At 41.5% G+C, this 22493-nt stretch overlaps 1 protein-coding gene across 4 annotated transcripts in view; it reads left to right on the forward strand.

Moving 5' to 3' along the window:
* Window positions 1–448: 448 nt before the first annotated feature.
* FEZ1 (fasciculation and elongation protein zeta 1) overlaps window positions 449–22493 on the forward strand; it is a 39296-nt gene continuing 17251 nt past the window's right edge. The window contains exons 1-3 of one of the 4 annotated variants that reach the window (XM_059929247.1): window positions 449–523; window positions 6819–7174; window positions 13976–14075. In XM_059929247.1, coding sequence (XP_059785230.1) covers window positions 6864–7174; window positions 13976–14075 — 411 coding nt within the window. In that variant the 5' untranslated portion in view covers window positions 449–523; window positions 6819–6863. Of the gene's footprint in view, window positions 524–1032; window positions 1183–1782; window positions 1794–2236; window positions 2288–6818; window positions 7175–13975; window positions 14076–22493 lie in introns of those variants that run through there. The other 3 variants (XM_059929246.1, XM_059929249.1, XM_059929248.1) reach the window with 3 other exon arrangements.

Consider the following 22493-nt stretch of genomic DNA (forward strand, 5'->3'; position numbering starts at 1 on the left):
CAGTTTTACACCCCCAGCTTCTAGCACATGTCATAGAATGCTGTTTTTAAAATGTTGCCTGGAATTCATACCTCTACATTCACAGCAGCATTATTCACAACAGCAAAAAGGTAGAAACAACCCAAATGTCCATAGAAGGAAGAACGGATAGAGAGAATGCGTTATATACATACAAGAGAATATCACTCAGCCTTAAAATAGAAATGGAAATGGAAATGGAATTCCGCCACACGCTGCAACATGGATGAACCCTGAAAGCATTACGCTAAGTAAAATAAGCCAGACACAAAAGGACAAATACTGTGTGATTCCACTTACAAGAGGTACTTAGAATAGTCAAATTCATTGAGACGGAAAGTAAAATGGTGGTTACCAGGGTCGCCAGAGAAGAAGGAATGGGGAGTTAATGTTTAACTGGTACAGAGTTTCAGTTTGGGATCCATGAAAAAGTTCTGTAGATGGACAGTGGAAACGTTCGCAGCTTTCTCGGCCTGAAGCCAGCCCCATCCTGCGTCTTTGGGAGGTAAAAGCGTTTATTACTTTTGACTCGCGGTCTGAACCCGGTTCGGCGTGGCAGGCATCCTTTCACTTGCTCACCCCAGCCCCCAGCAGAATAGAAGGGGGAGTCCAGAGAGCCCAGGGAGGTCTTTGAGTGTGTCTGCGGGCATCCGCCTGCCCATCCACTCGGCCACCCGCCTACGCTTTTATGGAGAAGCTACAGTGTCAGGCCCTCCCTGTGAGAAATCCACACTGGGAGTTATTGCAAGCGCACATCTTGAGCTTCTGAATATTCATGAGGGAAGCAGAAAGGCCAATGCTAAAGGGGGGAGAAATAGTAATTCATAAATATTAATAAAGGCAGGCCACATGCACCAAGTAGGGCTAGGAATGTTAACGAGAAGATGACGTCCGGGTCCTGCGCGTGCCCGTTGGGCGGGTGCCCGGCGCGGGCGCGGCCCCCGGAGCCCGGGCACGAGCGCGGGGGAGGTGGGGGAGGGGGCGGAGGGGGCGGGGTGGGGAGGAGGGAGCGGAGCCGGGCGCCGGCGGAGCTGCGAGGGGAGCGCTCGCTAGCTCGCGGCTGCCGCTGTCGCTGAGCTGCGCACCGGCCGCTCCCCGCGGCCAGTGGATGGGGGTGTCCAGCTGAGCCCCGCGATCCGCCTCCCTCCTCCAGGACCCGCACAGGTGCAGTCGCGGGGGGCGACCTTAATCCAGACCGACCCACTGCCGTGGGTGGGGGTGGACGGGGGTGGGGAAGGAGGCCCCGCGACTTGGGATGCTCCGGCCGGCAGGTCTGGGGGCGCCGAAGCTCCGCACCCAGGACGGTCCCATCCCGGAATCGGAAAGGAAGAGCCGGGAGGCCGTCGCCCTCCTGCCCAGCCCTTCACGGGAGAGCAGCGGGGCGCAGCGCCCGGCGCCGGGAGATACCGGATGATGGGCACTTCAAGCATCGTCAGAGCCTCGGCCCCCTAGCCAGGCGTGTGTGTGTGTGTGTGTGTGTGTGTGTGTGTGTGTGTGTGTCGAGAGGCGGCGCGGTTTGGGGACTGGGGGAGGCAGGGAACGCAGCCCGCTGGTGCTGGAGCAGTGGGTCGGTACCTTCTCCCAGGACCGTTATCTGGTCCGGCTCCCTTCAACGCCCCAGAATCATCTATGCCTCTAAGAACCTGACTCCGCACCCCGCCCGTGCCCCTCCCTGGGACGCCGAGCCTCTCCCCAGGGACCGTGCATTCCTGCAGTGTCACAACCGCTGGCAGCTGCCGCAGACGCTGGCGGAGCGATTGTTTTACCGCGAACAGGTCGGAGAAAGGACGGGCGTGATGGTGGTGGGGCACCCTGCCCTCCTGTGGGCCCAGGGCGTCTGGGGCTGGGAGCGCATCTGACGGAGCCCCCAGGGGGTATATCACCGCCCTCTCTTCTTCCCTGTTCCCTATCCCTGCCCTACTCGCCGCGACACCTCCTGACCCCCTCCGCTCCCATGTCCCGGTCTTGTTGGGCTACTAGGGCCGTGGCCCTTGGAGTATGCGTGCGGCCTGCGCGGGGTGCCCCGACTTTCTCGGAGCTCCAGGCATTGTGCTGCTTGGAGGAGCCTTTCTTTACCCCAACAGACTGGGGGAGGGGGATGTGAGATGAGGGTGAATGGAGCAGCAGGAGGAGGGGGAAGGGGGAAGCAGAACCACAAAGGGGTTGCTGACTTCTATGCGGTGAAATACGCTCTTTCCGTCAAAATGGGCAGCTTGGCACGGACGTGTACGCTGACTGGGTTTTGCTGAGGAGCAGTGGGAAACCGAAGGTGGGTCAGCGGAGGGCAGCTTTAGGGATGGTATGGGGGGTGGGGTGGGCATAGAATCAACTGGTCTGTGGGGCAAGTAGTGGGAAGAAGGGGAGATGGAATGGGGCCTGTGTGGAGGTGCAGAGGCCCAGCAGGGGGAGGCATGGTGAATTCTCTGCTGCTCCGCTCAGCAAAGCAGGCACTGGGAAACGGTACTGCAGCCCCGAGCTGCAGCTACTATGCATCATTGTGCTGCACGAGAGGCTTACCGTGTGTTTCCTACTGGGTCTCTGTTAAGTTCTGAGCCGTCTTTTCTTTTCCAAATTACACCATCTCTTGGGAACCAAGATAAATGGAATAGATTATAGGACATAAGCAAACTATAGTCCTGCACTCTTGTTGTATGATAAAGAGAAAAAGACAAGACCACCCTCCTATGGTTCCTTCTTTCTGCCATTCTTCACATTTTTTTTTTTTTTTCAAATTGATTTTGGAAGTATAGAGAAAGAGGATAAGCTCTCAATTGAATTATCCCTAGCTTTTAAGGGAAGGAAGCTTCTGAAATGAGCTGTGACTGAAGACAGGGGCAAGCTTGCCAGGATGCAAGAGTAGGACATCTCATTTCGGGGGCAAAGTTACCCCACCAAGAGAGAAGAGCAAAAGAAGGAGAGAAGGCGAACCGTTTAAGAAGGACTGCCAGCTCCAACCCAGAGACCCCTCCTTGAGGCCTTGGTGGGGTCAGTCAGATGCCTGGCTCTCACCTCCTCTGCCACAGTCTGGGCTCTTTCTACAAATTCTGGGCTCAGTTTGGGTGTCAAGTGACTTTGATTTTCAATGCAGGCTCTCAGTTTTAGCTTCATCCCCAGCTGGTCGTTCATGCGGAGCTTCTTGGCTCCTGGGTAGTGAGTGTGTTCATAAAGAGAAATCAGGCTATATTGCAGATTGTTCAAATGATCACATTTCTGAACTTTAGAGCTGTGATATCCATTTCTTCTTTTATAATCTTCTAGGTGAATCTATTTTCTCTAGAGCCTGGGCTGAGGATAGGTGCTTTCAGGATAATCTTCTTTGTTGCCAACGCTCAAAACTCAATCGTAGCCCTAGGTTCCACTTGGCTCGCCCTCTTGTTACTGGTTAATGATATAGATTGTGCTGTTTCAAATCAGCACCCTCCTTGATATCACCTTCTCACACCAGCTCCCTTGTCCCCTCCAGGAAGAGTACAGATTTAAAGGAAGTGTAAATGTAAATATCTGGAATACCAGCTGGTTAGCTTTCACGTCTCTCTGAAATGGAACCAGTGATCTGAGTGGCTTTGACCACATGAATTGAAAATAGCAGGGGTGCCTTAGTAAAAAAGATGGTAACATTCATTCAGCAATAGTTCTCTCATTTGATAAGCATTTTGAAGCATCGCACATGGAATATCATGGCAAGGATAGTTTTTCTTTTCCTTGAAGCACTCTCACCCCACATCTCCACGTAACTAAGTTAGCCTCGCTTTCCTAATATTATTGACATTTACTGGATACTTCATGTATTCCACACATTGTGCTTAGCACTTCAAAGATTATCTCATTTACTCCACAAAATAACCTCCAATATAAGTGCTATTTAAACCCCATTTTATGGATGAGGAAGCTGAGTCAGAGAGGCTTATATTTTGCCCAAAGTCTCATAGCTATGAAGTAATAGGAACAGGATTGGAACCTGGGGCCCGGCACTTAACCATCAGAGTCCTTCCTCTCTCAGTACAAATCCCTTGTCTGTAAAACCTTCCTTACTCTCAGTTGCACTCAGTGATCTTTTCTAAACTCACTTTTTTGGCCCTTGGGGATTCCTAATCTTTTTTGTGCTATGGGCCACTTTAGCAATGTAGAGAAACCTCTGGGCTCCTTCTCTGAATATGCTTTTAAGTGCATAAAATAAAATATGGTTATATTCAAAGAGCCCTTAGGGGTCTGTCGACCATAGGTGAAGAACCTCTAGCTGGCAATTAGTTGTGTGTATATTACTTAATAGCTGGATTGTCCAATATGGTAGCGACTAGTCATAGGTGGATATTGGACACTTGAAATGTGGCTGGTCCACATGGAGACATACTGTGAATGTAAAATACACACTGGATTTCAAAGACTTAGTATGAAAAAAGAATGTAAAATGTCTCATTAATATTTAGAAATATGGATTACATTTTGCAATGGCAACATTTTGTATATTTTAGATTAAATAAACTATACTATTAACATATATCAATTAAAAGTATTAAGTTAATATGTTATTAAAATTAACTTTCAGAGGTATTAGCTCTATACCAACACCTTCATTTCAACAAACGAGGAAATCAGGACCCACAATGCTTGTCACTCAGCCAGCCTTTGGCAGGTCTGTTGGCTCTTGAGCCTGTGTTCTTTCCAAGCTGTCATAATACTGCTTTTATATCTTTTTGTATTCCAAAAAGATATTTTTGTATTTTATGTTGCCTTTGCAAACTGTAAATACTCAGAATATGTTTTGATGAGATGTGGTAACTGACTTAATCCCAGTAAAATCCCAGTAAGAACTATCCAGGTTCTTACCTGGTATGCCCTCTGCCTCGCTTATTTAGAGTTTTAGTTTTGTAGGTAGAGGTGGAGAATGGCAGTCCTGGGGCAGAAGCCGTGGTTTTTGCTGTCTGTTTGGTCCTCTTGAGGTAGTGGTTCCAATTTAAGCATCTATCTGGATCAGTCATCACGTAGATAGGAGGGAAAAGTTTGGTTGCCTTGCCGTGTTCCAGAGAAGGAAGCTGAGTAGGTAGAGAAGGGTACGATAGACAATAATGCTTGTGCTGCCTGCAATGAAACATGAAAACTGTGTGAGGGGGACGGAAGATCATTTGTCAGTGAGCACACATTGATTGGTTGCCTTGCCGCAGGCAGTGTGTGCTAGAAACCATGGAGGGTATCCAGAGGACATCTCTGCCCTCGAGGAATTTAAATTAAAATTGGGGAAGGGCTTGGATGTACACACAGATGGATAAATCACAGCGAAAGGCAATGTATGTAGAGGACCCGGAGCTGTTGGGAAATGAAGGGAGGTGAGTGTACAGCCTTCCAGGGTGTAGTGCCCAAGGTGGTTGTGGAGTCTGGGCTTTGGAGCACATGAGTCTCTGGGTCTTGTCTCTTACAGGGTACTAAGTCGTTTAATCTGTTCTTCTAGTTTCAGACATATGCTGTGTGTCTGGGAAAAACTCAGGTGCTTGTTTGAAAGTCTGTATTAGTGTTCAATTAGTCTATCATTTATTGATGAGAGTAATAATATCCAGGTCCATGAAGCCCTATCCAAAACCCTTGGGGCCAGGCATGTTTCAGAATTTAGATTATCTCAGATTTTGGAAGGCAATAATAGAGTGCATATTCTGCATATCATCCCCCGGGGCCTGGGGCAGCAATCTCTATAATTTAAAAAAATTAAAATTTCTGCAGCAAAACACACTAAATGGGATAAATTAAAACCATGAACAGCTCTATATTCATGTAGATCAGGTTTAGTTGCCAACCGTGTTTAGGTCAGGGTAGGTTTTACCACCAAATAAGTTACGAAAAACTTCCAGTTTTTTTTTTTTTTAATTATTTTATTTTATTTATTTATCTCTGGCTGTGTTGGGTCTTTGTTGCTGTGCACGGGCTTTCTCTAGTTGCAGCGAGCGGGGGCTGCTCGTCATCGTGGTGCACGGGCTTCTCATTGCGGTGGCTTCCTGTTGCGGAGCATGGGCTCTAGGCGCAGGGGCCTCAGTAGTTGTGGTGCGTGGGCTCAGTAGTTGTGGCTCGCAGGCTCTAGAGCGCAGGCTCAGCAGCTGTGGCACACGGGCCCAGATGATCTGCGGCATGTGGGATCCTCCCGGATCAGGGCTCGAACCCGCGTCCCCTGCATTGGCAGACAGATTCCTAACCACTGTGCCACCAGGGAAGCCCAAACTTCCAGTTTTGAGAGCACATGGTTAGGGATGTAGACCTATCGTAATAGTAATAGTAATAGTAATAATAATAATAATAATAATAATAATAGAGAACATAAACTGAACAACATAGACGTTTATTATCTGCCAGGCACTGTTCTAAGCACTTACCAGTGTTTACTCCCTTAACCCTTAGGACAGTCCTTTGAGATAGGTCCTATTATTATTTCTGTCCTGAGAAGAATAAAAGGGAGCACAGAGAAGTTAAGTTACTGCTAAGGTCACAGCTGGTAAGGGGCAGAGCCCGATGCAAACCTGGGCAGTCTGGTCGGGAGGCTGCATGCTTAACCATTAGGCTTTGTTTTTTGGAGCAGGGAATTGGAAGCAGGTGTGCCTCCAAAATGTATGCTAATTAGGTTAGCATTATTCACACTAACAATGATATTTGAACTTCTTAAGGGTATAATAGTGAGGAAGTATGGAAGCGATGGACCAGTAAAGTGGAAGTTTTGTTTTTAGAGGGATGAGAGTTATGGAATCAGTGATTATGGGTCCTCAGCAGAGGTGGCACAAAAGTCCAGTCCAAACTCACATTACCGTGTTTAATTCTTCTAGATAAACGAATCCGGAACATTGCAGTTGTCCTGTTGCTGTGCAAGAATGGAGGCCCCACTGGTGAGTTTGGATGAAGAATTTGAGGACCTTCGGCCCTGCTGCTCGGAGGACCCAGAAGAGAAGTCACGGTGTTTCTACGGCTCATCTCCCCACCATCTAGAGGACCCCTCCCTCTCTGAGCTTGAGAATTTTTCTTCTGAAATAATCAGCTTCAAGTCCATGGAGGACCTGGTGAATGAATTTGATGAGAAGCTCAATGTCTGCTTTCGGAACTACAACGCCAAGACCGAGAACCTAGCTCCCGTGAAGAACCAGTTCCAGATCCAAGAGGAGGAGGAGACCCTGCAGGATGAAGAGTAAGCTGTCTTAATTGCCCTCTCTCGCCTCAGATTAGAGCCCTGGAATCTGGGGCTCCTTGACATAGAACGAGTTTCTGTCCTTGGGTTCATGGCATATTACTTATATTTTTCTCTGTGAGGCAGTGCCCTGGTAACTGCTGACATTGTTCAGTTATGTCCCTTTACAGTTACTCACAGAGCTTTCTTAAATTGAAACCACAAAGGAATGAAGGAGTTTTAGGAAATGGGTTTTCCTAGATGCAAAATTGAATTTCAGGAGCATGGTACATTTGGGGGTCTGTCTATCTTCAGCTTTCTTTATATCCATGGTAACCCACCCAGATATTAGAAATAAGGACCAGAAAAAAATTTAATTAACTGTGACAGAGGAATATATGTTGTTGGAACAACTTGCTTTACAAAACACCAGGATTGTGAAAATCTCCAAATTGTTTATAACCCCTCAGGACTGGAAAAATTATCTACAAATGTTAAGATATGTCCAAATAAGAAAGCATACACATTGAACCAAGAGAACAGGGAATTGCCCTGGACACAACAAAGGTGATAACCAGGTGAAGTGGCTTTTGAGTACGCAGATTCCCTGTGTCACTTACCAGCCACCTTCCAGGGTCTTAACAGAAGTCAAGAAAAGGAATTTGAGAAAAGTGCTGTTCAAGGAGGGACTAAAAAAGAGAAGAAGCGGGTAATTTGTCATATAAGTTAAAAAAAGGTGTTTGGGGCATTTAGTAAAAATAGGCGTAAATTCCCCATAGGGATAAAATATGCATCAACTGTTCTTTAGGGATCACACAAGAAATGTCAAGTAGTTGGCAGTAGAAGTTTGGAGCAACTGCACTTTTGGTTTCTCTTTTTATGGACTTGGGTGGGAAAAGTTGCCCATGAGTAAGTGGGGGAAGAGGTTTGTCCCACAGGATTGAACCTGATTGTATTGGGCAGGTAGTTGCTTATTTGATGACTACCGAGACTGTATCTCTGTGAAAACAAGGGTTGTATATCTGTCTTATTCATTATTATCTCTCCACTGTGTGATTCAGCACATGGTGTGTAGTAAGTGATCAAATAATATTTTTGGAGTGAATATTGAATATCGAATGACCTGGATGAGCAATAATAGCTAGCCTCGTAGGTGCATGTAATGTACTTCTAGGCCCACGCCACTTCCTTCTTTTCTTTTTAATTAATGCTAGCCTGAAGGCATGATCACAGAGAACATTTCACTCTGGTGACCAGTACTATAACTGTGGGCTACGTGTTTCAATTCAATCTTAAGTTTCAAATTGATTCTTTTAGATTCTGAGCCTTTTATAATTTGCTCAGCTCCTCGAGGTCAAAAAAGAATGGCTCTGGGGCTTCATTATACAGAATAGCTTTTACTGTTATCTACTTCATTGCACCAGGCAATGGACTAGAAACACGATGAACTGTGATTTTCATACTCTCACTAACTCGCTGTGTGACCTTGGGCTTGTCACTTAACTCTGGTTGACTGCGTGGGTCCTCATCTTTGGAACTTCCCGAGCTCAATCTTGATGAAGCAGGGCTAAGGACTTGCCAATAACCTAATTTCTCACCTCACCCAGGCTGTGCTCGGAAAATTCCTTTTGCTTCCAACAAATCATTTCTCCCCTGTCTAAACCACCCCTTTGCCTCATTAAGGACAGAGGCCCAGCAAGCAGGTTCTTACTCTTTCCTAGCACATTAGCAGAGGCAACTCAATGTTAATTACCATCACATGGGATTATTAGTCTTATCCTGATTTTTCTGACTTGCCTGCCTCATTGACTGCCTCAGCTAAATGACCAAAGGTTGAATAATTCCTTAGAGGTAAAATATGATTTGGGGATAGTGTGGTGGGAAGAATCTGGGAAGAGAAATCGTAACAGTGTTTCTAGGCATTCCGCGTATCTAAAGCTTTACAACTTAAAACAAAAATTTGAATTAAATTACACACTTTGCTTTAGAGACACCTATCAAGCTATTTCAACTGTAAAATTATGATGAGGTAAAAGAAAAAGATAATTTAATATCCAGCACGGTTAATAGTCTCCTGATCCCAGCTCTGGTGTTCTAATAAACTTGCTTAGGTTTAGTAGTTAGAGATTTCATCCACCAATGAGTGGAAAGTGTTTTGGGTGGGTTAGAACTACACAATAGAGGCTTCAAACAAAAACAATGAAATTCTTGGTCAAACTAACCTCCTGAAAGATAGCACGAATCAGAAAGCAGGGTCAGTGATTCCCTTCGAAGTTTTGACTTCTTTAGTTTTCATTTGGAACTATGTGTCTCAGAGGGAATTGGCTGAGATATTAACTCTTCTCCGATTTGTCAGGGCAGGGAAGTCCTAGGCATTAAAAGAGAGTCAATGTGTATCAATATGTATTTCTTGTTTCTAAATTTAGAAAATATTCCAGAATCTCTTCTTTGCATATGTAGGAACACCCTTTCCTTCGTCATAAGAGATCCGACCTGGAGACCTACAGAGTGGGAATGGTCAGCCCTCACCCCACTTCCTACTTCACTGGGGTCCCTGTCTTACAAGGACCCTGGAGACAGAGGGGCCAAACATGTGAGAACACTGACAGTTTCCTGTCTTTCCGGTAGATTTACTGGATTAAAGGTCATGTTAAAAATCAAGTTCGCATGATAAATAAACAGCCTGTAGTCAGCCATGCTTTAAGTCGAAGAGAGGTGAATCCCAAATAATCAGATAGGGAAAGTCGACAGATGCCTGTGATTTTTAGGAAAGTTAACTCTCTTCTCAGAGGTTCAGTTTCCCCATGTGGAAGGCAGAGATAGTATGGATTCTATTGAAGCACTTGAAAGAATCTAAAAAGTTGTTCAAAGTCATTGATGTGTTAATAATTCATAATTCCTAAGTATTAACAGCAAAAGTATACTCATGTTAACACACATCTAAGTGTGGATATTGGCCTGACTCGACACAAATAAAACTGGACAAGGGCAGTAGCCAGCCTAGAGGGGCTTAAGGGAAATGTTCCCAAGTTGGAATTCTAATAAGCACTATAAGCTGTCTACCATATTGTCAGGAATAGGTATATAGGGGTGTGTGTGTGTGTGAGTGTGAGTGTGTGTGTGAGGATTGATGTAACCTTGATAGCTATGTTGCCAGTTCCAGACCCAGATTTTTGGATACGTGTCTTGTTCAACTTGTTCTGTTTGGTTTGCTCATCCTCTGCTAGCATCCTTTTCCAAACCCCTAGCCCTCCATGGTGAAAGATAGTTACAGTCATTTCTATAGGCATCTAAGCCCAAGATATAAAATATGCACATGAAAAGGCTTTTCTGTTACTACAGGGACTGAGGAAGCAAATTGGATCTCAGGTGCCATGGCAGCGTAATGACGAGAATGGAGGGAACCTGTTTAATCTTAGTTCTTTGATGAAAGATATAGTGGATAGCTTTCAAAGTCTCCTTTCCCCGAGATAAGAGTAAATAGCAGGACGCTTCTCAGGAAGTGGAGTTTTACAGGCCACCCAGGATGCCTCTAACAGGGAATATATCTCTTCCCAAGAACCCTGCTTAGGATAAGATGGATAACCTCTCTGGGGAGGAAAGTCCATCCCATTCTCTCCCTCACAGAAAGCTTTGTGTTTTCCCCTCCCACCGCCGTTCTTCGTTCCCGTGCCTGCCTGCCTGCCTGCCTGCCAGGGTGCCTGCCTTTGCCGTCCATTTAACCTTCCACGGGCTGGAGATCTAGACAGAAAGCAGGCGTGTACCCTTGCTGACCTTGCCATTTCTCCTTTCATAGATTGATGAAAGCACCAGGTCCAGAATAATGCAGTTATAGACTTTTCACGCAGAGCCGGCTGCTGAACTGCTGTTCTAGGTTGTGATTTGGAACTTGGCATATTGTTCTGATGCCCATGCCCATCGTAAAGTTCATAAAGAATTGGAATAGCTAAGTGGGTAGGAATATAGGCTCTGTAGCTGTATTGCCTGGGTTCAAATCCTACATCTGTCATTACTGGCTGTGTGAATTTAGATGAGTTAATTAACTTCTCTATGTTTCAGGTTTTTTTTTCTCAGTATCTGCCTTATAGAGTTGTGACGAATGAATGAATTAATCCACAGAGAGTTTAGGGTAGTACCTGGCTTATGCATAGTAAATGCTCAGTAAGGTTGGCTGCTATGGTTATTATTGTTAAATGGGCACTGAATGAATATGGGAAGGGTGTGCAAGTGATGACAAAGAGATGAGAGTCATTCTATTAAAGGTTGCTTATGAACCTCAAAGGATAAAAAGTATGTCCATCAGAAAGCAAGAAGAAAACTTGGAACAGAAAAAGGATGGCTTGATATCCCGAGGAGATAAAGGTTTAGGGAATTGTCACTAAAAGTCTAGAATTAGAAGATAAAATCCAGAGTATGTCAGTGAAGGCTCAGGTGAGAAAAGTTGCCACCTTAAATGATTTAAGGCAGTCTCCAGTTGCCACTTTAAGGATATAAACAGTTTCAAGGTCATTGGAAAGTGTGCTGTCCGTTTAAGGTCCCAGCTTCCATCCTATCTAGGAGAGGTACAAAAGGCTCCTGCCTGTTTTGGGCTTTGCTGAATTTTATTTTTCCAGGCGCTTGCTGCAGGGTCAGACCCGAAGGTCAGTGCCTGCATGCGTGTTGTTCATTCTCGACGCAGAGAGTGTAATGCAGTGATGCACGGAGGACTTGACTGCTGACCTTCCTAGTGGGTGTGGCACTGGGACTTTTGGAGACAGCAAATCATATTTGCCTCTTGGCTTTAGAATGCTAATGAGACTTGGATTTAGAATTAGGCTGGATTAATGAAACTCTAATAGTGCTTGATGGAAACTGGATTATCACCCATGTTTAAGACGTAGACTGAAATCCTGCTGAAGAGATGTCGAATGAACACTTGATGGGGTCTCTCCAAGTGCCTTCTTGTAATCGTACTACAGAAAATGAATAAGTGGATAACCAAAGCAGTGCCATTAAATTGTGTTTTCTTGGGTTGCTTTTTTTTTATCACCAAATTGTGTTTTTATCACCAAATAGGAAAATCTCCTTGATTATATACCCGTATGTCATATGTCATTCCAGATTTTATATATGTTAAGAACACTCCCCTCCCCCACTTTATGTATCTGGTTTCAAGTGTCTGTGCTCTGATATATATATATATACATACATATACATATATATATATACACATCTTGCTATATATATAAAATGTGCACTTATCTTTTCAGCATCTTACACCATACTTTGTCATGTTTTGAATTTGATCCGTATGTGTACATAGTTGCTTATTTTTAAATGACCATTTCCTTATATTAGTATATCTAAATAAATTGTACCTCCTTATACCTTGTTTCACAGGTATCATTCATGTTTGATGTGCACAGGCACCTGAAGGAGATTGCACTGAGCCCTCATTATTTCATTACCTAATATTAACTCAAGTGCTGCTGGCTTCCATGGATGGCATTCATTATTTTAGGAGCTTGGTTTACTGATTTACATTAATCTCTTAGTGTTGACTAATTTATTCATTTTCCTGTGTGTGAGAGTTTGTGACTTCAGGATTTTCCCCAATCCCCTCCCCATTTTTTTCCCCAAGAAAATCTTTCTGAAATAAGTGAGTTAAGCAAAGAGAATTGTAGAATACCCTTTCTTATAATGTACCTATCAGAACTGTAAAAAAGAAACGTAATAAAGGGAACCCCATCTTCCCCCACTAAAAACTAATTGTGCAGACAGTGGTGTATTTATTGGTTCCTTTCATATATTTTCTTTGGAGTCTCCATGATAGAGACAGGGCTCACTTAGACTCTACATTGCTAGAGGACAGGATTGTGCTGCCCTGGGATCCCTAGAACATTTTGGGTAATAAGTAACTTTTAATAGCATTGGCATCTTCCCCTTACCTACAATAGATGTCAAGGAGTTAATTCTTGACCTTTTAGATTGCAGGCATCTGAAACTGAAATACAGTTAACCCTTGAACAGCATGGGGGATTAAGGGCACTGACCCCCTGGGTAGTCGAAAAATCCATTTCCTGCTGTTTCTGCCTCAAAAACAAAGGAATTAGTAAACCACAAGGGCAATAAGCTGAAACAATTTGAATAGAAGCAGGACTCACACCCTACTTCTTTTGAGTCCACATATTGTGATCTCTAATCGAACACAAACTTTCCTCCACACTTAGTTAAAGTGAAGAACTGTAAAATGAAAATATTGGTACTACAATATTTACTGGAAAAAAAATCCACATGTAAGTGGATGCTCACAGTTTAAACTCGTGTCATTCAAGGATCAGCTGTATATATAAACTAGACAATGACCCTGATCTTAATGAGATTCAGCCAGAAAATCTGCCCAGATCAATCTCTCTCTTACTCCCTCCCTCCCCTTCTTCTCATTCTTCTATGCCATAAGAAAGGAAACATGGGCATTTCTTAGGTTCATGAGACAGGAGCCATTTGGTTGAGGGGCAGATTTAGTTTCAGGGGCAGTTTATCTGTTGCCAGAGGTGTTTGTAGACGCTACCATTGGTTTCTCAATGGTGACAAATTCATCTTCTCTTAAGCAAACACCTTAGGCACTGAAGCTCCTGGCCAGCGTCCATTCTCTTGGCTCCTTCTCTCCTGGTAATGCCTGAAATTCAGTTTTTAAGCTACTTCGCTCCTGCATGCTGGAAGGCAGATGATCTCAGCTTGGCACACACAGAAGCCTCTCTCCTCCCCTGGCCCAGCTCTTCCTTCCTCCAGGCCAGGCCAGGCCACAGATGTGTGCTAATGAGAGCTTCTCTTTGTTTACAGGGTTTGGGATGCTCTGACAGACAATTACATCCCTTCACTCTCAGAAGACTGGAGGGACCCAAACGTGGAGGCTCTGAATGGCAACAGCTCTGAAACTGAGGTACCTCTCTGGGGCCCCCAGCTTAGCAGGGCTAGAGAAGCTGTGGATTCCAGTCAGAAAAACATTCAGTAATGCTACAGTCTTCCCCATTATGTAATGAAGCTCAACATCATTGCTGGGACAGTAGGAGTTGTGGAGGAAGTGAAAAATAAGATGAAGGGGGGCATCCAGGGTATATGAGGTGATTGGAATGATTTTAAAGACTGTAAATGCAGATTACTTCTGTTGCTCATCATCGGCCTACAACATGCAAAATAAGGTGATCTGAAGTAAGAGAGGAGAGTGAATATAATGGGCTTTTTTTGTGTTCGAATAATGATGGTTAAAAAAAAAAATCAGGGTCTCCCATCTAAGATGGACAGTTCAGTCCCATCAAAAAGTCTTGACAGACTTGTGACAAGCTCAGGGCCTGGCTAATGGCCAGAGTGGGGACCCAGATAATAGTGAGGTGACCATGCAACGGGGAGGGATTCTTTATGAAACTCATTAAACAGGCACTTATATGGCTGGACCTGAGTCACAGTCTGTGGTTACTGATGCCGAAGAGGAAAGTAGCCTACGGACTTCTGAAAAAGTAAAGAGAATACTTATTTTGAGTTGACTTGCATAGGTTATGGAACGTGACCTTTCAGAATATCCAAATTGCCCCTCCTAGCTGAATATACATATAGAAAGCTAAATCATGTAAGGGCTCTGTCCTTGCTAAAAGCCTGTTTCTACCTTGCTTAGTGTTCTAGTTTCAGTTATAAAGGAAATTTGACAATTTCTTATCAGGAGGGGCTGTGCAATTTTATTGCACAGCAAATGAGGGTGGGAGGTGGATCTGATCTTCCTAGGTGCTCCAGGATTGAGTCCAAGGAAGAGCGAGAACCAGATTTCCCTTACTGGGCGACATTTCTGCAGATCATTGGCCAAAATAGCACAGCAAAGAGATCAGCAATTGGCCGATTTGTTGAAAAGGTGGCTGAATATCCTTTTTAATTCTTCTAATAATTAGCCATCCGAAATACTTAAAACCTCAAGAATAGACTTCGAAACAAAGAGATTCGCTACAACCCTACTTAGCATGGATGTGGGATGTCTCAGGTCCTGTTTTGAACTCCCGAGCGCTTTATTTCTCTTGCGGTACTTATATCGATAGTGTTTAGTACTTACCCAAAATGCGAAGGAGAAGATAGGCAATAATGGAATAAACCTAGTTACTGAAATGAAATCAGGTCCGTCATGGTGCAAAAGGCAGATTTTGCTTTGTTATCTCCTTTGCCACCTTTCCAACTCATTTTGTGGATTAAGCCAAAGTATATATAAGATAGCCTACCCTTCAAAAGGACTCTAATTTATCTTCATTTGCAGATTTCCCTCAAGAGGGTTAATATTTCAGGGCAAACTGAATGACCCTGAGAAGGATGATCTTGAGCTCTGCTCCTTGTAGAATTTTCTCCATCTGACCCACGGGAAAAGGACGGGGTAGCAAAAGTGGATGGATTAAGGTTGTTTTATTTTAGCTTCCTTTATTATCTGAATTCATTACAGTAGAAGCTCTTTTCACTGACATCAGTTTAAATGACTTGCTATATAACCAGTGCTCTGTATTCCTTCTGTAAAACATGCCAACCGAACGCCCTTGGCATGCGGCATGCACACGAATGGTAGGCTTCTCTCTGGGAAGTCTTATCTCTTCTTCCACTTAGTTCATTGCCAAGAATCAGTTGTGTTTGTTCCCAAACCTGTTCATGCTTGTCCTTGTGACTGTAACTAATGTAATGAAATGTTATGGAAACTGTAGGGTTATGACTGCAAAGAGAGTCATTTTTGCTTTTATAAAATCAAAGTAACACATGTATGTAATTTTAAAAGTCAAATAATACTTTTAAAATAATACGAGACAACAAAAAATATAAACAGCAGTCTCTGACTTATCTTTCCCGGCTCCACAGAGGCAACCACTTCGACTTCTTATTGCTGTTTCTTTTGGCGGGTACCTACAATTTTCTAAATAACACATTTATGGTACTATTTCTTTGATTATCTAAAATGAATAATTTTGGCTGTTATCCATTATGGAAGATAAGATTTAAGTCTTTGGCATCACCTCAAATACTCACATTTGGCCTTCCCCCTTGTCACCAATTAAATCAATATTACAAGTACACACTAGGGTCACTGTGTAAATACTATTTCTTGCTGAATCATGTAGTGTTCTGTAAGAATATTTCCTCTCTTGTACAACTTCTTATTTAACCTGGAGTGAAGAATTGCCTTGTTTTTTCATTTGCTTAGTTTCCTGTATATCTATCATTAGTTCAACCCCAAACTCTGAGTGAACTCTACATCTCATACTATGTTTTAAAAAAATTAGATAGTCTTTCAATTCAATAAAAAAAAAAAAAAAATCCAAACTAGTACCCTCCATCTTTCTGCTATAAAGTAATCTGGTTGTACTCTAGATCTGGTGGAATCTTCATGTCTCCCTCTCCTGTCCTCTGACTGCCATGTTTTTATTTTTCTGGGTATGTTCCCTTGTTTTGGTGAAAAAAATTCAGTATATTCTTGAGAAAGGGGAGAGAGGAATATATTGGTTAGAATAGATGAGAGTGTCTTTATTCTCCCGTCATACCCTTGATTGAGAATTTGACTTGATAGAGTTATTTTAGGCTGCAAGTGAATATTTACTCAGAATTGCAAAGCCATCATTCTCTTTTTCTCCAGCTTTCAGTGGCGAGAAGCCCCATTTAGAATCCATTCTGATTCTTTGTCTTTTATATGTGACTCTCTTTTGGTTCTCTCTAGAAGCTTTCAGAATATTCTCTTTTTCCTTTCTCATTTCTTTTACAGTAATGTGCCTTAGAGTGAGCTTTATTTTTTCATTCAAATGAATTATACTCCGTGGGCCCTTTCGACCTGGAAGCTCATGACTTTAAATTGTGGCATGGTTTCTTGTTATTTCTCTGAAGATGAATTATTTCCATTTTCTGCCTCTATTGAGATGATTATATGGTTTTCTCCTTTATTATGTCAATGTAATGAATTACATGAATTGAGTTTCAAATGTTAACTCAACCTTGCATTCTTGAGATTAAAGGCAACTTGGTCATGGTATGTTATTCTTTTCCTTTTTAATCATAGCTTTACTGAAGGATAATTGGCATACAATAAACAACACATGTTAAAGAGTGCAGCTTGATAGGTTTTGACATATGTATACGTCTGTGAAACCATCACCACAATCAAGATAGCAAGCATGTCTGCATGTCCATCACTCTTCCCTTTCACCCCCCAGTCTTCAGGCAACTAGCTGCTGTCATCATAGATTAGTTTGCATTTTCTAGAATTTTGTATAGGTGGAATCACGCAGCATGTACTCTTTTTCTGGTCCGTTTTTTAAAACTCAATATAATCATCTAGATATTCATCCATTTTATTGCATGTATCTACATACATTCCTTTTTATTTCTGAGTAGTGTTCCATTATATGGATATACTATAATTTGCTTATTCATTCACCTGTTGATGGACATTTGGGTTTTTTCCAGCTTTTGAATATTGCCAGTGAAGCTACTATGAACATTCTTGTATAAGTCTTTTTGTGGACATGTCTCTGTTTCTCTTGGGTAAAAACCTATGTGTGGAATGTCTGAGTCATATTGTAAGTGTCTGTTTCACTTTTTAAGGAACTGCCAAACTGTTTTCCAGTTTGAGAGTTCCAATTATTCCACATCCTCACCAACTCTTGGAATGGACAGCCTTTTTGATTTTAGTCATTTGAGTGGGTATATAGTAGTATCTTATTTTAATTTGCATTTTCCTGGTAACAGATGATGTTAAGCATCTTTTCATGTGCTTATTCACAACCCATGCATCTTCTTTGGTGAAGTGCCTGTTCAGTCTTTTGCCCATTTTCTTAGTGGGCTGTTTGTGTTCTTAGTATTGAGTCATTGGAGTTCCTCATGTTAAAAGATAAAATGAGGCATATTAAATTTCTGAGAGCTTACCTGAGCAAAATTCTGTTCGAATCAGACAATGCCAAACCCAAAGCGGGTAGGAGTGCTCCATCGACAGGAATTAGAGGAAGGACTTTTACAGAGAAGAGGTGGAAGCAAAGGAAGGAAATGATCTGATTGGCTGTAGCTTGAGTGGTTGTATTATCTGGAAAAGCCTGAGTGGCTGTTTGTGAGGGGCTGTCCTTTGGTTTGAGTTCTTAACCTTGAGGCATTAAAGGTTTTGGTTTGCTTAGGAGGCTCCTGAAGCATTCAAGTCATCTCAGTCTAATAGCCTCTTTGTTTAATTATTTTAACACATATATTCTAGATATAGTCCTTTTTCTGTTGTATGTTTTACAAATATTTTCTTCTTGTCTATGGATTGCCTTTTAACTTTATTAACAGTACATTTGAAGAGCAAATGTTTTTTAAATGTGATGAAGTCCAGTTTATTCATTTGTGTTTAATAGTTTGTGCTTCTTATGTAGTACTTAAGAAATTGCCAAGCCCAGGGTCACTAAGATTTTTTTCTTAAGTCTTCTAGAAGTTTAGCTTTTATATAGTTTATGATCCACTTCACGTTAGTTTCTGTATATGGTGTGAGGTTAAGGTCAGGGTTCATGTGTATGGCTATCCAATTGTTCTAGTACAATTCATTGGAAATATCCTTTCCATACTGAATTGTCTTGGCACTTTTGTTGAAAATCAGTTGACCTAAATGTGTGGATATATTTCTGAATTCTCTGTTCTGTTTCACTGATATATGTGTCTATCTTAATGCCAATACTATGCTATGTTCATTACTGTAGCTTTATAATAATGTCTTGACATAAAGCATAAGTCTTTCAACTTTGTTCTTTTTGTTCAAAGTTGCTTTGGCTATTTTAGGTCCTTTGCATTTCTGTATAAATGTTGGAATCACCTGATCAATTTGTACAAAGAAACTTGCTGGACATTCAACTGTGATTGTATTAAATCTATAGAACAATTTATGTATGTAGATCAATGTTAATGTGATGAATTACACTAATTGATTTTCAAATATTAAACCAACCTTTCATTTTTAAGATAAATCCCACTTAATTGTGATAGATATCCTTTTCACATAATGTGGGATTTGATTTGTTTATATTTTATTAGGGATTTTTGCATGTATGTTCATGAGGAATCTTTCTTTTTAATTTTCTTTTCTTGTAATGTCATAAGGTGAATTGGGAATTTTTCTTCTTCTATTTTCTGAAAGAGTTTGTGTGATATTGGTATTATTTCTTCCTTAAATGTTTGATTGACTACACAAATGAAACCATCTGGACCAGAGGTTTTCTCCATGAAAGTTTTTGATTACAGATTCAATTCCTTTAATAGATATTGGGCTATTTAGATTTTCCACTTCTTCCTGAGATGATTTTGGTAAAGTGTGTTTTTTAAGGAATTTATTCATTTAATCTAAGTCATAGTATTGACCACAAAGTTGTTTATGATATTCTCTCACTCTTTTAATGTTAGTAAGATCTATAGTGATGTTCCCGTTTTTATTACTGTTATTGTTGATTTGTGTTTTCTCTCTCCTTCTGTCCCTCTCCCTCACCCCATTCTCATCAGTCTGTTTATGGGTTTATCACTTTTATTAATCTTTCCAGAGAACCACTTTTGTTTTTTTTTTTCTCTGTGTTTTTTCATTTTCTAGTTTGTTGATTTCTTCCCTTAAATTGATTGTATCCTTCTCTGTATTTAAAATAGGGTTTTACTTCACCCTTTATTTTTTAAGCTTCTAAGGTGGAAGCTTAGGTCATATTTTAAACTTTAAAAAAATGATCTTAGTCCATTTGGGCTGCTATAATAAAATACGACAGACTGGGTGGCTTATAAACAACAGAAATTCACTTTTCACAGTTATGGAGGCTGGATATCCACGATCAGGGTGCCAGCATGGTTAATTCTGGTAAAGGACCTCTTCCAGCTTGCAGACTGTCAACTTCTGGCTATGTCCTCACAGGACACATGGTGCAGAGGAGCTCTGTGGAGCCTCTTTTATAGGAATACACTCCCATTGATGAGGGTTCCACCCTCCCCAGCACCTCCCCAAGGCCTCCTTATACCATCACATTGGGGGTTAGGATTTCAACATGAATTTTGGGAGGACACAAACATTTAGTCCATAGTAATAACATAAGCATCTTAAAACAATAAAATTTCTTATAAGCATTGCCTTAACTGAATCCCACAATTTTGATGTGGTATGTTTTCATTATCATTCAGTTCAAAATATTTTCCAGTTTTCTCTTTCTTTTTTGGCCTATGGGTTATTTAGAAGAATGTTTATAGATATTTTGTCATTGATTTCTAATTTAATTTTGTCAGAGAACAAAATCTGTACAAATTAAATCTTTTAAAATATATTGAGACTGATATATGACCTAGCATATGTTGTATCTTAGTGAATGTACTATGTATCACTGAGAAGAATGTATATTCTGCAATTGTTGGTTGTGATGTTCTAAAAAGGTCAACTAGATTAAGGTGGTTTATAGTATGGTTGGATCCTTTATATTCTGATTTTTTTGTCTGTTTATTTTATCAATTTTCAAGACAAGAGTGTTAAAAATTTCCAGTTATTACCGAGGATTTGTCTATTTCTTTCTTCAGTTCTGTTAGTTTTTGTTTTATATATTTTGAAGCTCTGTTATTAACTGCATACACTGTTATTATTGTTATATCTTCCTGACTGACCCTTTTATCATTATGAAATATCCTTCTTTATCTCTGGTAATACTCCTTGTTTTGAAATCTGCTTTGTCTGATATGAATTTAACCGCAACAGCTTTCTTATGCTGTTAGGTATACATTTTTTCAATCCTTTTACTTTTCATCTGTCTGCGTCTTTAAAATGTGTCTTTTATAGATTGTATGTAGTTGGGTCTTTTATATTCAGTCTGACAATGATAATCTATGCTTTTTAGTTTATTGTGTTTAGTTCATTTGCATAGCATTTAGTTCATTAACATTTAACATAACATTACTAGTTTGTGTTTAGGTGTACCATCTTGCATTTCTATTTGTTCCATCTGGGTTTTTTGTTGTTATTGTTCCTCTGTTTCACCTTCTTTTGGGTTAATCAAGTACTTTTTGGTATTCCATTTTATTTCTACCTTTGGATTTTTAGTTATACCTCTTTCTATAGCTGTACCTTTTTTTTAGTTGATGCTAGGTTGGCATCTGCTCTCTAGCATCTCTTTTGCTGTTGTCTTTTCTCCAGTTCTCTTTGTCCCTGTGGGATATTCTCTTTTGATCTCTTTACTCTCACTTTAGCAGAGTTTCAGGAGATTACTGTGTGTGCTCAATCTCCCATGCACCTTCCTTCTACTATTACAAAAACAGAAACAGGAAACAAAAGTTGTGTTGTAATGTGAATGATGCAAGAAAGACTACATGAAATTCTACTCGGAGGTCCATCATGGAAGAAAAGGCCTTGGCCTTACGTTAGGAGCTTGGTGAATGAATAAATGTACATTTATGTTTTTAGGTCAAAATAATATGCTCGAGCTATGTATGTATGTATGATTATTATTATTCACAACTCTCCACTTTTAATTGGGTTTTTCAGTTAATGAACCTATTCTGTTCCTGACTGTGATGTAAAAGATGGTCTCTTTTATCCCTGTAACTTTAAATGATAGCAGATGGTGGTTCTCTTAGACAAGAGGAAATGGGAGTCTAGGACAGTAAGTTACATCCTTCTGTTTTCCAGGTGAATAAGCAGCTCAGTTATCTGTGGAGGGGGGACTGAATATAGGAGGTGATAGTATTGCCATTCAGTCCTCTCCTTTTCATTCCTTCTTTCAACAAATATTTGTTGCCATGTGCTGTTTGCTGTGTTCTGGTGCATCTCCCTTTGGGGATATGGAAGCACTGACTTAACCCACACAGATGGGTTAAGTTGCCCTTTCTTGGGCTGGGTACATATTGGTGATTTTTTTCTCTTTCTTTTACTTTTTGACTGGAGGTGAAAATGTATCTTTATCTCTTAAATTTGGTCAAGAAGGCAACCACCCATGTGAAACAATCGTGGTAAGGGGAGGGAAATATTGTGCAGTAGAAATTCCCTTTCCTGTGAATGGAATCATCTGGAATGCTTTAACAAACAACACTGGTTAGTAGTCATTATCGGACACAAGAACTTGATGTAATTTTAATTCTCACTCAGACTCCTGTGCACCTAGATTTAGCACTCTCATAGTCTCCAGGGAAGATTCTCTGCATTTATTTTTAAGCTTTCAGTGACCAAGTTACAGCCCTAAAGTCACACCCTTTACCAAAAGCAGGAGGAGGAAACAGCTTGCTGAATAGTATGGCCAGGCTCATTTCTGGATCTTGGTCTTCTATTCTCAATTCTGGGAAGAAGTCACTTGGAAGAATGAGTTTTTTTCTTGGAAGAGCC

Source organism: Balaenoptera ricei, chromosome 8, assembly GCF_028023285.1.
Source record: "Balaenoptera ricei isolate mBalRic1 chromosome 8, mBalRic1.hap2, whole genome shotgun sequence".
Taxonomy (NCBI): domain Eukaryota; kingdom Metazoa; phylum Chordata; class Mammalia; order Artiodactyla; family Balaenopteridae; genus Balaenoptera; species Balaenoptera ricei.